The sequence below is a fragment of the Rhinichthys klamathensis genome, unplaced genomic scaffold (assembly GCF_029890125.1).
Source record: "Rhinichthys klamathensis goyatoka isolate OS25496 unplaced genomic scaffold, OSU_Roscu_1.1 h1tg000225l_1, whole genome shotgun sequence".
NCBI classification, from domain to species: Eukaryota; Metazoa; Chordata; class Actinopteri; order Cypriniformes; family Leuciscidae; genus Rhinichthys; species Rhinichthys klamathensis.
This window is the reverse complement of record NW_026606749.1, coordinates 1,997,607-2,014,795: the sequence shown is the minus strand read 5'-3', so window position 1 is coordinate 2,014,795 and position 17,189 is coordinate 1,997,607. Positions and strand designations below refer to the sequence as shown.

At 38.2% G+C, this 17,189-nt stretch overlaps 1 protein-coding gene across 5 annotated transcripts in view; it reads left to right on the top strand.

Moving 5' to 3' along the window:
• phactr4a (phosphatase and actin regulator 4a) overlaps window positions 1-17,189 on the top strand; it is a 90,078-nt gene that overhangs the window by 46,172 nt on the left and 26,717 nt on the right. Inside the window, exon 1 of one of the 5 annotated variants that reach the window (XM_056264854.1) lies at window positions 9,922-10,335. The exons of 2 other annotated variants lie outside the window; for them this stretch is intronic. In XM_056264854.1, the coding sequence (XP_056120829.1) occupies window positions 10,281-10,335 (55 nt within the window). In that variant the 5' untranslated portion in view covers window positions 9,922-10,280. Of the gene's footprint in view, window positions 1-9,921; window positions 10,336-17,189 lie in introns of those variants that run through there. 2 more of the 5 variants (XM_056264858.1, XM_056264859.1) reach the window with 2 other exon arrangements.

Genomic DNA, 17,189 nt, shown 5'->3' with positions numbered 1-17,189 from the left:
ACTTTGCATGGCCTTTAATTGTTTTCCTTCCTGTAATGTCCTTTACTGGTGCAAAAATGCCATGGGGAATTCATCCCATGTGTTTTAAATGCTCCTCTTCACCTCTACGGTTTCACTGGTCTTCCGTCATTATAATCATATGCTAATGTCCAGTGAGTCAGCAGTCGAGCAGCACAATGAACTCAATGCATCTAAAGCCTCACATCAGTGTATCAAAAGAACAACTAGCCAAAGCAATTCAGAGTGGGATGAGCAGTATGAACAATTCTGTATCACAGTCATTGTATATCAAAGGTACGGTTATATATTGATAGCTATGGTTGTTTTAGCTATAAATACAATCTTGGAAATACTAAAAACAGTACTAGTACAATATATCCATGTAGTAATGCCAATGTACACACTGTATGGAACCAAATGTTTAAAATTCATAGCCATTAAGATTGTTGAGACTGACAAATATGTTGCAAATATGGCCACCTTGAATGGGACATTTTATTTTATTTACTAGTTTTTGTGCTTTTGGGTTAATAATTAATGTTTGGATGAATTGCTTTATAGTTGAATGAATTTAATTGGAGTGAGTATAACACACTGTATCCTTCAGATGGCACTAGTGTAAGTCATTTGGCTTTTACTGCAAGCAAGAGGTCATATGTAGAGCTAGTGGAAATGTGTGCTGTCAGCCTGTTTCTGCTTTACACTTTCTGTTCTTGTAACTGTAGAACAATAGAGCTTATTAGGCTTTGAATTACCGGTAGGCCTGTTTACTGTCATATACAAGTTTCTCTCATTTCTTAAATGCACAGTTAGGGGTGTGACGGTTATTATATAACCGTGAGACCGACGGTTATAGTTGAACACCGTCATTAGAACTCTATAACCGCCAAAACCGTGCTATTAAAATATTTTTTACAAACATTTTTTATCATAGAGAATGTTTAAATACTAATATCAGCTTAAGAGGGAAACGGAGGCTGCTACTGCTGGAGATGATTCAGGAGAGGTCTGTGCACCTTTACCGATCAGAGCGCGCGCTCACACGGAGTAAAGCCTTGTTTATACTCGACGCGTCCGCACGAGCGCGAAGGTGCGCGCGGCAAAAATGACGCGTTCGGTGCGGAAGACCGGCAAGACCCCATTTGGCTTGGCTGTGTGCACGGCTTTTTTTTTGTAACAGCGCGCGCGGCGCCTTGTCCGAGGATGAACGACTTCAAGCCGAATCTGCCCGAGCATGCACGTCTTACTGCACCGGCTCGCAGCTTGCGCGTCTAAATTGCAAAGTTCATTGCAAAGTTTTTTCGTTAAAGTTTTGTTTACAGTGTCTGATTTATTTTAAAAAAAGCACGTTCATTGCAACGTTTGTTTGTTTTGTTAGTTAAGGATTTGTTTGCTGTGTGATACATTTAATGGAAAGCACATTCACTTCTAGTTGTCTTGCTGTTCATGTTAAATAAACGTAGAGCCAGTAGCTAATCAGTGTCTGCTTGTTTATACAAACTAAGTTGTCCTATAACAGACGAACAGTTATTCCCCCCCCCCCCCCCCCCCCCCCCGACCCGACCGACGGTTATGTTACGAACCGTCACATTTGACTCACGTCATAACCGTCATCACCAATTCTGAAACCGGCACACCCCTATGCACAGTATGTAAGTTTAGCTGTTAAAGGTTGCTTTTTCAAAACAATAATAAAGGCGTAGCTTGATGACGCTGTGAATGAGCATGGAATTTATGGGAGTTGTCGTCTTCACCTCCACAGCCTAATGAGTCTATGGTAAGCAATTCAAAGGGACTCAGGCAGAAATCATGTTCATGGGTGAGCTAATGTATTATAGTTTTATTTACGTTACTCTGGTATTAAGCAGGGCAGGGCCTGGTACATTTTACTCTACTGTTTACTGAAAGGAGCGCCACTGCCGCTCCTTTCGTTTTTTGTTGATTATGTTTATTGCGATTAAAGTTACCTTTAATGTCCGCCTCTTTCTTCCCTGAACTTGAACTTTGTTACAGGAACGTTTGATCACTTAAATTCTAGGGGTGTGACGAGACGCTCATCTCACAAGATGAGACGAGACACGAGATTGGATTCACGAGAACGAGACGAGATGAGATTTTTGCACAATATTTTATAGAAATCCTCCGTAACAAAATTCATGCCTAGAAAAATAGTCTGCAGGTGCATTTTTAAATGTTTTAAAGGTGCTCTATGTATTTTTTAGCGGCCTCTAGTGGTGATGTTTCAGATTGCAACAAGAGCGCTCGTGTGCGTGTGCAATCTCAAGAGCGAGCATTCACTACCGGCCACACGGAGACTTTCAATGCAACGGCGAAAGCATCACACAACATGCTGGAAACTCATGTAAACTCCCACTGCAACGTTACAATAATAGGCTACTTTTATCAGCTTGACGTTGAACTAATGCCTCATGCTCGTACCATGATAACGTTACATTGACTGCATTTACCCGACATGTGATGTTATCTAGCCTACGGCATTTCACTAACTATTCGTGTATCTTTCACAATCAGCAATGTCAACATAGGTGAATGTATAATATGATAACGAAAACGGTGAACTAGACTGAACAATGTCAGTGTAACAGTAAGACAGTAGGAAGTAGCATTACTGTACTGAACGTGTCTGGAAATGTTTATTATAAACAATATGATAGTAGTGGGATGAGTAACGTTAGACAGTAGATCTAGTACATAAAACAAGTATACATCCTAAAGCACCTACTTTTTCTTATCCTGGAACAGTCTTTTGTATTCTTTTCATGTCTCATGTAGTTTACCTTGCTATTTCATTAGAGTTTACTAATAATTCAAAAGCTCTGCCGACGTTGATCCGTGTTTTCGTCCTGAGTCGATCATAATCACGTTTGGCTTGACGAGCTTCAGCAGAGACATTTTTTTTTATATATATATATTTTTGTGGAGTTTGTGTTGGAGTCTGTGTTGTGCTGGAGGCAGGTCGTTTTGGGGTGTTATCAGACTCCATGTCGTTAGCTGCAGTGCCGTCGGTCGCATAGACTATAAAGAGAGAGGCTCGGGAGCGCGCATGCACGTCACATCCGTTGGATTTCGCGGTAAATCCTACCCGGAGACTTCACATATAAATATGAATATTGGCCTTCAGAGGTAATAGCAAAACCCGACAAGTGGATCATTGTAATGTGTGATTACAACCCCTTCACACACAGGCAATAAAAAAAGGATTAATTTTAGAAGAAAAGCTACATAGAGCACCTTTAACTAATAATCTTGTAATGAATGTCATTTCGTATCTACTTTGAGTATGAATTATCAAATGCATTGAAAGACAACAATATAAGTAATAAACTGTAAAAGGTTTTGCCACAAACCCAACTGACTGGCTTCTCTCCTGTATGATTTCACAGTCTCTTCAGTCCTTACTGTACTTGAATTATGAGCTTCCAGATTGAGTCTGTGTGTGACCTCCTAATTGAACTCCTTTCCACAAACATAGAAATAAAAACAGCATACATAACAAAAATAATAAGTACAAATAAGTACTTAAGTGCAAACAATAAGTGCAAGTGCAACCATTATCAAAGTAGGCCTACTCTCTCAGTATTCAAAGTGCAAACAGAGACCAAAACAGAGACCAAAGCCACAACTACACAGTCCAGAGATAGGTTTGATATTTGAAGACAGGCTATTGTATGCAGACTAATTTGTGTGCATCAGGGAGCTCGATTTTACTTTCACTTTCGGATTCGCGATCACACATACTCTGTGTATAGGGAACGGTGGTGCTGAGCGCGTATTCTACAAGATAAGAAATGTATCACACACGGCTGTGTTGGGCAACGAATCCTCCGCCATCGTCACATGATCAGTGAACTGTGATTCCTGCTGCACTGTGTGAGACTGCAACTCGTGCTAGATGAGCAGAGCAGACGTTTACAATGGTTTTTATTTTTTTTAAAACAGCAAAACGACAGTGGTGGGCACCGTAATATAATGTGAATGTAGCGGTGGCATATTCTTTGCTAATTTCCCTCACGCTCCGTCATGGTGATGACAGAAACTTTTCACCCGACGAGAAATCTCGTCAAACCACTATTATTAAATTCACATTATTTTATCTCATTCTGATGAAATAGTCGTGAGTGCTGAATTACTACTCATAGAGGTCACTTTATTTGACAAATTAAAATTATGGGGTAACGCAGCGCTGTTCTACTTGGTCAAAACAATCATACTAAAATACATTTGAGTGTGTTGAAAGTTATGTTATAACGTTAATCTGTGTTCTCTCAGTGTCTGGTATAAGACACTTTTTGTACACTGCAGTAAGCTAGATCAATATTAGAATATCATATTAAAATCTGGATTGCTAAATGGCATGTGATCAATTTTAAAATATTTCATATGGTGGAGAAAATACTGTTACTACAAATAAAGGTCTTTCTGATTTTGCTATGTTAGCCGCAAAATAGTGTTGTCTCTGACTGAGGCATGGTATTATTAACATGTTACTCACTGTAAATCAAGGAAAGAAGATTTAAACGATAAGACTAACCGTGTTGAGCTATGTAACAATGATTAGTTTTCTGTTGATAAAGGTATCCAAACAGTTGCTCACCTGTAATGAAACACATAATATATTATTAAAGTGTTTTTGGTGTTTCCATGGTTTTCATTTGGTTTCTGTAAATAAAACCACTTCTGAATAGTGTGCCATAAATGAGTCATAAAAACTGGGGGGGGGGGGGGAAATCGTATTTTTGCACTTCCTGTTCAATCGTATCAGTAATTTTTTCCCCCAATGGGTTTTTGGTTAATTGCCTGAAATAGGGTCTGTGGTTAACAAAAGCTCAAGATATTTTCATGTTTTAATCGACTACATAAAATACATCAGTAATACCCCACTCATTATTTGTTTTAACCCTCTGGGGACCAGAGTGTTTTTGGGGCCCTTGGGATGTTTTGACATGCACTGACATTTGTGCTTTTTTCAGTTATTTATAAACATGTTAATGGCAAAGGTGTAAATTCACTCTATATAGCACAAACTTGGCTACCATGAGATCTGAGCAACATGTATGTACATGTTTGTATTTTTAATAGAATATTGTTTATGCATGGTTATTGAAAAAAATAAAAATGAAAGTTGCTGAAATAAGACCACAAAACACATATTGATTATTTCTTCACAAGACTTTTGAAAATTGTATCACATAGCCTAGAATATTTGCTCCAAAACTATGTGAGAATCATCCTGACTACTCATTCAGATAAGTCAATAAAGTCTTTTACATTTTTAATGACGTGTTTTGTTTGAGAAAGCTTTATGCAGGAGGCGTGATCTCTCATTAATATGTGTGGCATTCCACACCTGAGAAAGACAAAGACCCTCCCCATAATGGCCCTATTAGGTGCTATCAGGCCATATCATTTCAGGAGCCTTGCACAAAGAATGAGGAGATTTAAAAAAGAATGGCTTTTAGATTGTTTGGATTTATATAAGGAAAATACAGGGTGCATACGTCTGGACACTTCTATCACACACCCTTCACCATATAGACATGGTTTTTTTTCAGTTCAAAGTTTAAAGTTAGAGTTGGAAACATCTTGAAAAGAAAATTGTCTTTCTCCATAAATGTTTTAGTTTGATCATACATATTTCAAAGTTGAGGATTCATTATTTTGATATAGCTTGAACAAACACTATAACATCTTAGTTGATTAGTTTATTGACAAAACATACTATATATTTAACATATGAGCAGAAACTCCTAAAAAAAAGCTTATTTGATGTCTATTTTAGAGTAAAAACTTTATCCAAAACGAGTCAACGAAATGTTGTCTGTTATTTAGTCTGTAACAGTGCGTATCTGTGCGTTCATTCATTCATTCATTCACACACACACACACACAAACATGATTCACATTTAACAGTATGCTATTTTTCCGTTTACAGACACTACGTTATTCTATATCGCGATTAGAACAAAGCACTTGCAAAAAACACTTACTTCTCAGCTGAATCTGTTCATCCTCGAAGTGAAAATAAACCCAGTGGTAAATGTCCCAGGATTGTTCCTCATATAGCCGACAGTAGATTAATCTGACTAAAAAATAATGTGTGTTTTCAGAGTTTATGGGCGTTAACGCGTCTCAATGTGTTGCTTCACATATTTGCGTTTGAATAGCGCGTGCTCTCCGTGGGCGTGTCACATTACCAGAGATAATCAGCTGAGAGAACGATAATGAGAAGGGCTGACACGTCTCTCTTTTTATATAGATGACACAAACGGAGAATAATAATTTTAGTTTTGAATCGGATCATTTAAAAGTACAAACTCAAATGATTTAAAAGACATATTGCTTATGGCTGGGTGAATAGTATTAGCTGAGTTGTGTTGAAGATTAGAGACGTGCTCCAGAAAAAAAGTTCACGGTGACCGAGAGGCAGAACGCACACCCTGTTTATTTTCTTTATTTTACAAAAGCACAATATTTTATTTCGATTGTATGTGGGCACATAAAAAAGTAGACATTTAACAGATTATTTTCTCATATTTCTTAACTCTATATGAACAGAAATGATGGTAGTACTTTAAGTCTATTTTTCTGCTATGTGAAAAAAAACGAGCAAAACGCGCCGGCGCGTTTCTGGTCCCCAGAGGGTTAAGCTTGTGTCTTGAAAAAGGCTGTTGCTAACAATTGGCTACAGAGGTTGTCAGGACATTAAACTTCATCCTGCCAAAAAGAATGTGAGACTAGAAATTGACAGCTGTGTAGATCAGGTCACGCTAAGACAAAAGGCTTTTGTAGAAGAGACAAGCATGCTAAATTATTTATATATATTTATTATTATTATTACACAATGAGATTGTTAAAATAGGGCCCTAAAGCTTTAAAATCAATCTAAGCGCATGGTTTAAACCGCACGGCGCAAGTTCACTTAGGTCGTGTCCGAATCCACTTTTGCTAGTTTAACGGCGGGAAAAATGGTCGGCGCGCCCGGCGCATGGTCTAAAAGGGTTGTCTCTATTCTCTTAATGAGTAATGGGTGTATTTTGGGCGTAATGCGGAATAAACCAATCAGAGTCTCATCTCCCATTCCCTTTAAAAGCCAGTTGCACTCACGCCATAGCGGATTCACTAATTACATGGCGGAATTTGCAAGCAGGAAAACTGAACGCTTCTCTAGCGAGGAAACGGATCCAGACCGGTGTGCGTGTTGTGGACCCGCCTATTGGCGCGCATTACTAACGCGCCCTTTAAATAACAAAAAAAATATTACGCCATTTAGACCAGGTTTATTTCTATTTCAGTTGCCTCGCACCAACTACGCAACTATACCAACTACCAACTATAGCTACGCACCAACAATGTGCCTGAACACACCTCATTTCAGACCAGCACGCACATGGGCGCAAATGTATTTGCTGTTTAAACAACGTGGCGCAGGACGTGAAAATGATAACTGCGTCGGGCTGAAACTATCATAAAACACTTGCGTCGCGCCTGGCGCTGCATTGCGCCGCATTTATGATAGGGCCCTTGGAGTTTCTGGAGGCACATTTATCAAAAAAACTAAAAAACCTTTTAGGAAAACTGGAAATCAATTAAAACATCTTTAGAAGAGATGCATGTCAATTGTATACAGTGAGAATTTTCTACAAAATAATGCAACATAATGCAGAAAGAGTTTTCTGAAGTTCTCTTAGTTGTGGTGAAGTAATATGACTGTGGTGTTGCTTAACTTTAGCTTTTTACTTCTGGCGATTGTATTTAGGCTTCAAAATTCATAAAAGTTGTGTCCATTTGTGAATATTATCTTGAGGAACAAAACAATCATTGACTTTTGTTTGTCACAGAGCTTATTTATCTGCAATTATCCAAAAGCTATATGGATATGGAATACTAATGGCTTTTTGTTGAGGGAACCAGAGTGATGGTAGTTAGCCTATTTCTAAAGAGGAATTTCAAATGCAGAATTATCTTTTATCTTAATAAATTATTCTTATGAATTTAAATAATAAAAATAAATCAAATAATGTCTTTTTCAGTAAACTGATTGTGGGAAAGGTTTGCAGTTGTACGCTGTCTCAACTGTTTTAAAAGGCAGTGCTGTCAACATGCTCCACTGGCAGAATAAAGCTGTCTACTATGTTTATCTAAAATGCAGACCAGTAAAGTCTTATTTCTGTCATTATTAGTGGGATATTTGGGAGATCTTTTTAATAGATTTAAAAAATGGTTTATATTTAAACTAAGAGCATTTAATGTCCAACATTAAGTTGTATCCTATTTAATGATCCAGTTTTATCTAGTTCATTCAACACTTGCCTGGATTTTGTCTCCTGACAGCTTAAGTGATTTTATCCAAACAGTGTGTGTGTGTGTGTGTGTGTGTGTGCGTGTGTGTGTGTGTGTCTCTCTCTCTCTCTCTCTTCTCTCTCTCTCTCTCTCTCTCTCTCTGACTGGAAAACCTGCCTCTGACTGGCACTAAACACAGCCAGCCTTGCTTTTCTCTCCTCCTAGTCCCAGAGCTCTTCTCTCTGATCCCAGACTCCCACACGTAACGATAACACTAGCCACATTATGTCCTGTGTGGAGAACTCCCTTTTCCAGAGGGATTTACATGAGGTTAAATCCTAATGTAACTGGTTGACATGGAGTTCTCTTTGATTTACGTTTTTTTTTTTTTTTTATCTCAATGTCCACATACATTACAATAAATTGGTTGGTACTAATGTTTTAATGTTTTTGAATGAAGTCTCCTATGCTCACCAAGGCTTCATTTATTTGATTAAAAACAGTAAAATTTTCAAATATTAATACTAGTTAAAATAACTAGTTTATCAGGTTTTTTAATGATTTTTATCACTTGTAAAGGTAGTTTTTATTCTTTTCACTGACCTTTAGAAATTACTGGACACTTGATCCACACTTATGTTTGAATGTCATTGCATTAGATGACAAATATCAGTATTCGTAAGTATTAGTGTAATGAACTCTCAGAAAAGAACATTAGTAACCATTCTATTATTTCATTCTAGCTGGTAACCTTTTGGAAAGGTGATCATGAGAAAACAACTATTTTGGTATGTTGAAATCATGAGAAAACAAGAAAGAATAAAATGATAATGCATGGCCTTATGGCTTCCGTAAACAGTAGATATACTTATAGATATGGTTAATATGATGAATCTCACCTGTATGGTTACTTTTCTCTCTCTGTATAATGTGTTAACCTGAGGAGAGCTAACTTTTACTTACATTCACTGAAATTACTAACTACAGTTTATTGAAAATCATTCCAAAAATTGTTCAGAAAAGAAGTTAGTTATTATCCATGAAGATAATGTGAAGGTACTGCCTCCAAGACACAGTCTCATCTCATTTTATATTTATTAAGCTTTATTTGATTAATTTATACAAAATACAGACTTCACTAAATACAATTCTGGTATATTCTTGATAAGAGCGAAAAAATACAAAACATTTATATTCACCCTATGTAAAGTATAAGTTTGCATATTCTCATTAGATGTTACTGAGCAGTGGAGGAGAGTAAGACTATACCAACCACATTGCAACACTGTATGTCTTAATTTAAGTTCTCATCAGCATAATGGTCTGGAATTTTACCTCCCACTTTGGTTACGCCTAGGTGCTCAGCATCAATGTAAGTATACTGTGAACGGTCTTCATTTCATGCCCACGCACACAAAAATAATCAGCCTGTGATGCCAACTCACTATCTGTCTCACTCACTGTAATTTGAGCCTATGATGTCACTTCCTGCCAGTCAAGGGCTCCACCTCGCCTCATCTCAGGTTGCAGCCACTCTCGGGTTACACTGCACCGTCTAATGCATTTTGGGAAATGAAGGTGTGTAGCAGCAGAGGTAGAGACTGGCTCCGACCTGCTCTGGTCCCTCCAGAGTTTCCCTCTGTGAACTTCGGCTCCGAAAAATCTGCCACCGGGAATGACTGGCATCCTGGCCAGCTGACATACTTCAGACAAGCAGCGTATGTTATTTATGAAGTCAGGGCTACTGAGAGGGAGGGACCTTCATGAGTTGTTGACTAAGAGCAAGCGAACCACCAAAACAGAAGTTGTGAAGTAAGAAGGAGGGACGAAACGGCGAGCGTGAGCACGGACTTCTAGGATTACAGAGCGAGAGTACCTGCTCGCCGAGAATAGTGGAACTGTGTTTTGCCCTCCCTGCCGCGGGCCCCGGGACTGGCAGAGGACGGGGCACACGGGACTTGGGGGTACAGGGCAAGATTATGGGACAAGGAGCAAGTACTCAGACTTTAAACCCAAATCTTACCTACATAACAGGTGAGTTACAGCTGGATTTTGGACAGAATGTTGATTCAGAAACTTTTGTATGGTTTCTTATGTTTGGTTTGTAAGCAGTGCCAGACCTGTTTTGCTCTTTACGCTGGAGGCGATCAGATGATATTGCTTAAGCATACTCTGTACTGATGCCAACTGTACTAGTCTGAATTATTGCAGGTGTACGTTTGTTTCACATGAAGGAAGGAGTAAGAGACAGGCAGGGGCAGGTCAATATACGCTGATGGAATTTGGCGGTTGTGCAATCGGACATTCTCATGTTTCTGTCAGGCACGCTTCCTCTCGTATTAGACCTTACGAGATGATATAAGAACGTGCTACGCTGTTACTGACTGTTGCTCTCTATAGCAGTCTCTATATTGCATCTTTTTAATCATGTATGACCATGTGTTTGGTCGAGGAGTTGTGTGCAGCAGTGTTAAATGAGAAAACCAGTTTGTGCTGTCTATTGATTCAGGCTGAAGTGGTTTGTTGTTACACTGTTTTCCAACCATTGAAATTTCAGCATTATGAATTTGAACCCAACATGCAGCCTTGCCCTTCCTTTACTGCGTGCTTTAAGACGAGACGAACAAGTAGAGGCTCTAGGCCTCATTCATAAATCTATTCTTACATAAATGTATTGAATGCTTTAGTTTACAGGAGAATGGTTTTATGAATGATTTGCACAATTTTGTTATGACGTTTATGCTGTTTATAGTGTTTATATGGTGCATGGCATGCACATTTTCTGCATGCATGTATAGGTGTATTGAATTAACTGGAAATTAGTTTTTTTTTTCTTATTTTTGATGGGATTGACAAAAACTGACATATTACACACATTGATTTGATTGGATGCAAATTGATGCAGTTGATAATTAGACACTCACATAGTTAAACTGAAGTCAAGAGACCGTAATATTGTTCTGTTTGAAATGTTTCACATACGTTTTAATAGTATGCAGCATGCTTGTATTTCATTTCAAATATATCCATAAAATACTTTGTCAAAATACCGTATAACAAATTTATTTTTGTTGAAATTCTATTTTATTTTATCTGTCTGTATTGTATGTTATATTTTAGTTTGATTTTTTTTATTTCATTTTAAAATAGATTTTAATTGTATTCATCAATAATGCTTAAACATTTTCGAAAGTGACTAACAACATTTCTAATGTTACAAAAGTTTTCCATTTAAAATAAATTTATGTTCCTATTCATCAAAGAATCCTGAATCCTAGTCATGGTTTCCACAAAAAATATTTAGCAGCGCAGATGTTTTCAGTGTATGTAATACAGTGCAAATCAGCATATTAGAATGATTTCTGAAGGATCATGTGGCTCTGAAAACTGATGATGCTGAAAATTCAGCTTTGCCATCACAAGATCTTTAAATTGCAATAATATTTCTCAAAATTACTGCTGTTCTTGTATTTTTCATTAAAATAAATGCAGCCTTGGTGGGCACGAGGCTTCTTTCAAACACATTTTTAAAAAGTATTTTATTAGGTTTCAAATAACCACTAGTTTTTCAGTAGTTTTTCACCTTCTGATGACTTGTCATGTTGTTTTAAGGTGTTGTCGTGAATCTTCTGTTTGCACAATACTCTCCACTAGTTTCCTCTTAGTTTGATCATTTTACAAGCTTGTTCACTTGACCTCTGTGTTTATTTATACACTAAGCAGTGTCCTTGATGTCCTTGTGTGAAGTCCTACCTCTACCATTAACATAGCTGTATATTACGCTCAGTGTTTTCAGGACAGTCGACTCTGATCTGATTCTCACGTTTGTCACTGATATGAGAGGAATGTGCAGCCTTCTTTAAACAAAGAGCTCATTGAGTGTGAGGCAGTGCTTCATAGAAGCGTTGATTGAGGTGTGTGTGTGTGTGTGTGTGTGTGTGTGTGTGTGTGTGTGTGTGTGTGTGTGTGTGTGTGTGTGTTTGTCAGGTGAAGATCAGTGCTTGGGGTTGTTGGGTATATTGTGGCCTGTACTCTTATTATGCAACGTTCACTTTGATTACTTTATTATTCCATTTTGTCAAGGTCATGGTGCCATGACAACAAGTCACATTGTTTTCTCTTGTCACCGTGCACTTCTTTTTCCAATCAACATGAGGACAGTGTGTTTTTCCAGTAAGCAGTAAGTAGTCTATTCCATATATCTGCATTGATTTCATGGGAAAAGTTGTAGAATTAATTAATTAAAAAATGAGTGGTACATCAAAAAAATAATAATAAAATAGTTGTAGGGCGTGGACGTGGATGAAATATACATTTTCACGAAACAATATACATTACACCTTAGCAACCACACAGTAATGCCCTGGCAACAACCCACAACAGTCTAGCGGTGGTAACTTTTTCTCTGGCAAGTAGGCCTACCACTTTTTTTCTTCTTTTTTTTTTACATTTTATTCATAATAATATTTCACAATGTTACTGTTTTTGTATCAGATAAAAGCAGCTTTGGTGAGCATTAGAGAGACATCACAGACAGTGTGTTTCTCTCATGATGATGAGTATGTGACATTAAGAGCTTGTGGTCTGGAGAGATGATTGGATCTCTGCATTTTTTATTTTTATTTGCCTATCAGCCAAATCTGCCAAATCTGCGTGGTAATAATTATGTGTCTTTATTGCTCAGTGGGAGGTTGTAACACTGCCATGTCTTGTCGTTGTCAAAGCTAGACCTTCATCAGAGGAGCTTGTAGTTTTTGATTTGAAGATTTGTGTACCCTTGTTTAAAGTGTTTTCGTTGGAAAATCCCATTTGAGTGAAGTAAACTAGGTCTGTGTGCTGTTAAACACATGCTTTATCAGTTAAGGGCATCTATGCCAATGGAGCTGCCAAAACCCATAAACATTCCAAACCTCCCCATGTGTCATACACAACTTGCCTTGCCTTGTCTTGTGTCTCCAGACCAGTTTAACGGTCTCTCTCTCTCTCTCTCTCTCTCTCTCTCTCTCTCTCTCTCTCTCTCTCTCTCTCTCTCTCTCTCTCTCTCTCTCTCTCTCTCTCTCTCTCTCTCTCTCTCTCTCTCTCTCTCTCTCTCTCTCTCTCTCTCTCTCTCTCTCTCTCTCTCTCAATACATTATAGACATCATTTGCACAGCCTTCTCTTTCCTGTTACAACATTTTTATTCAAACATGTATTGTGCAATCTATGGAGCAAGTGTAAGGAAGGAAACATCAAGAGGATTTAATTATGTTTGTATTTAGTGTTGTCACGATGCTGGATTTCTAACTTTGATACGATACCTTGTAATATATATTGATATCGATACCATTTTTGATACCACAGGGAAAACTGCCATATACCACCATAGAGATAATTTATCTCCTATATTTTAGTTATAATTTTGTTGCAATAGCTTACAAACACAACGGGGATATTTTCTTGAATCGTTAAACTAAAAAAAAAGAAAACACAAGTAAACAGTCAGTTATAAAATAAGAACAAATAAACAATTGCAAACAATGGCTCAGATAAATACAATTGAATAAAGACACGCATGAAATAAACATGGCTTTACGTATTTCAGGTGGGTCTATTAGTATTGTTCAGGTAAGGAATAGGCCTACTACAGAAATGGAAGTATAAATGTAAAATAACTGGATAGTCTTCATTGTAAAAAAAATAAAATACAGCTTAGGGTAAAATACAGGTAGGTTAGGCAATTTTTGGAGAGGCTAGCAATAAGCTAGTTCCCTTCAGAGTACTCTCCAAAGCCAAGGCTCCCCCAAAACACATACACACCAGAGTATGTGAGAGGAGTGGAGCGGGAGCGGAGCGGTGTGATTTTGAATGGAGTGCGGAGCGGATTTTTTTAAAGTCGGAGCGTCGTGGTTTTCACTCGCTCCGAGAGCGCTCCACTACCGCTCCATCACGAGTACAATTCATGCCAACGGCTCATTATAGAACTGCATTTTTAGTAAGGATTCACACGGTAAACACATTACTCTAGCATGGTACAGAGATGGATCACTCAAATCAGAAAAAAATGTGAAGGATGTGAACAGGGGCGGAGCTAGACTCTCAGTACAGTGGGGGCGGAGCTTCATCATGGGGCCCTCTGCTACCAAGTCATTTTAAAATTAAAACCGTTAAAAAAAACCGTAAAATATTTGATGAATGCATATGTAAGAATGTGTCACTTGTTGAGCCAAGTAATCTTATATGTTAAATAAAATAGCCAACAATATTTTAAAAGTATATAATTATCTTATGACTAATTAAAAATTAACCTCAAAAACATAACTTGCTAAATGGGGATATCTATATCTAGCATACTAAAAAATGTAGGCTAATTGTCAGAAAGTCGTCTCTCAGTTGCTGAATGTCGTGCAACAGCGTTGCTACAGCCCTGTTGAGTCTTTCAATTCTACGTTGTTACAATGTTGCGAGCACGTAGACAGCGACGTTGCCATAGCAGTAATGCAACGTGCCACAGGCATTGCCGCAACGTAAATGTGTTTGCTGGGTGTACTTTGCCTGGGCCCCGTTCCTGTCGTGACGCAAGATCGGCGGCGTTTGAGGGGCCCCTAATTGGCACGGGGCCCTGGGGCGGCCGCACCCAAGCACCCACGCTATCTCCGCTACAGGATGTGAATGATGACGCCGATGGACATGAGTGGCTGCGGGAGGTTATTTCTCAAGCCTACTGAATATGATCGGGCAACACTATCTCATGAAAGTGCGTATCTATAGCACACATTTTATTTTTTGTGCCATTTATACATAAAAAAATTTTTTTGCGTGCAAATGAAATGCACTAAACCCCTTGCCTTGGTTATGATTAGGTGTGTGTGAAGTGCGTGCACGCCATAAAGTGCGTATCATATGCACGCGAAAACTGCGTATCCTAGGCTTAGGCTATGCAAGCAAAAACAAGTTTTTGGCGTATAAATGGTACGAGAAATAAAATGTGTGACGCACTTTCATGAGATCGAGCTGGACCGGGTGAAAGCACATTTTAAACAGGTAACACTTATTCACACACGCAATCGCTTTCTCACGATTGCGTCTCAATGCATTGCATTCAAAAAATGTAATCTTACAGTGCTGTCGGTTTGATTTCGAACGAGCAGAAAACTGTAAGAAATGTAGTGACCCGTACGTAGATAACTGATGAAAACGTTATTTTCATCTTTCCAAACAAAATATGCTCTGCAAAAAGCAGCAATGATATTTAACTTATAATGCTGATAATGTAATAAGTCATATGAAAAGTTCGCACACTATCCAATAAACCACATTGAAACTATTCTCCTAATGATGTTTAAAAAAAAAACAAATAATAATATGCCTATATATTACGATGAGGAGAAATTTTGTGAGATTTCAAAGCATACTTAAATAGTTATTCGCAATTTCCTCGGGGAGCGAAGACGGAGCGGTGTTTCTGATATCAGTGAGCGAGGAGTGGAGCGGGAGCGGTAAATGGTGAACCCGGAGCGGAGCTGGAGCGGAGTGATTATTAAATGCTTGGAGCGCGGAGCGAACATTGTTGCCGCTCCACTCCGCTCACATACTCTGATACACACACACAGCAGGGAGCAAACAAATCCGTCATGAGAGAAGGTGTTAAACTATCTCATGCCTAAAAGCACATAACATTACAATAATAATGAACATAAACAACTTAAAGAGCACTGACCTGTACCACCTGACTGTTGCAGGTTCATTTCGATGTTGATAGTGTTGCCAAACTTGCCATTGAAATGCATAAATTCACGAACCGCCCCAAGTATAACATGATTTCTGTCATGACAAGTATTTCCATCTCTTCTGAATTACGGTAGTTATGGCGTGGACGCAGCATGAGCTTGTTGTTTTGGTTCAGGAGGAACTGTAAAAGGTGGCTACTGTTTCAGTTGTGGTGCTGTCACTTTAAGAGCGAATGCACAGATCCAATATACTGTTACACCACATGTGATTTCTCTCAACTATTTAAGTTACAAAACAGACTATATTTACCTGAATACTCGGCAAGATGGACATTTTGACAATTTTGAATGTATTTGACTGTTTAAACACAATAAACAAAACAAAATAAGTAAATTTGGTACTCCCGAGCTGTTTGAGAGGCGGCTTTATGTGAGCGTATAGATTAGTGGTGCTCGCACTTTTGGTGTGAGTGTCGAAACCTGCGGAAATGAGTAAAATAATATGCACAATACCTGCAGCCCTGCAGTGAAATTCAGGCCCACACCAAAACTATTCAACCGGAGCAAATGAGATGAGTGAGTGAGAGGAGAAGGGTGTGTGTTGCCATCGGAGAGAAGAGGGAGCGAGAACCCACAGCTGGTATCAGTGTATCGATACTGCAGAAAAGGAGTATTGGAACTGTTTCAGATATTTGAGTATCGATACATATCAAATGTTTTTTTTTTTTTTTTGACAACATTTTTCCCTGTTTCTTTTTCCAAAAACCGGCTTAATGACACTTAATTTTAGATTTTACCTCTCTGCATTCAGTCTCATGCAAAACATACTGTGTACTAGAAATTTGGTGTCCAGTCATATTGATACAAATTATTGATGTAATACAAAACAAATCTATTGTTAACTTTAATTTGACAAATTTAAGTGGATTGAACTTAATGAAAATTTTTACACATTAACACATTGTACTGATTTAGGAGTTATACAAATATAAATGCCCTACAATGCTGTCGATAGACTTTAACAACCTGGAACACTTCTTTAGCGATCTGTTTTACCATAACTGCTGAACATGCTAACTCAGTATTAATTAAACAAGCAGGGGGGAATAGATCTGTGGTTATAGTTAATCTTTATGCCAATTATATTTATACTTCTGAAATGCACATTCAAAGGGTGGCACT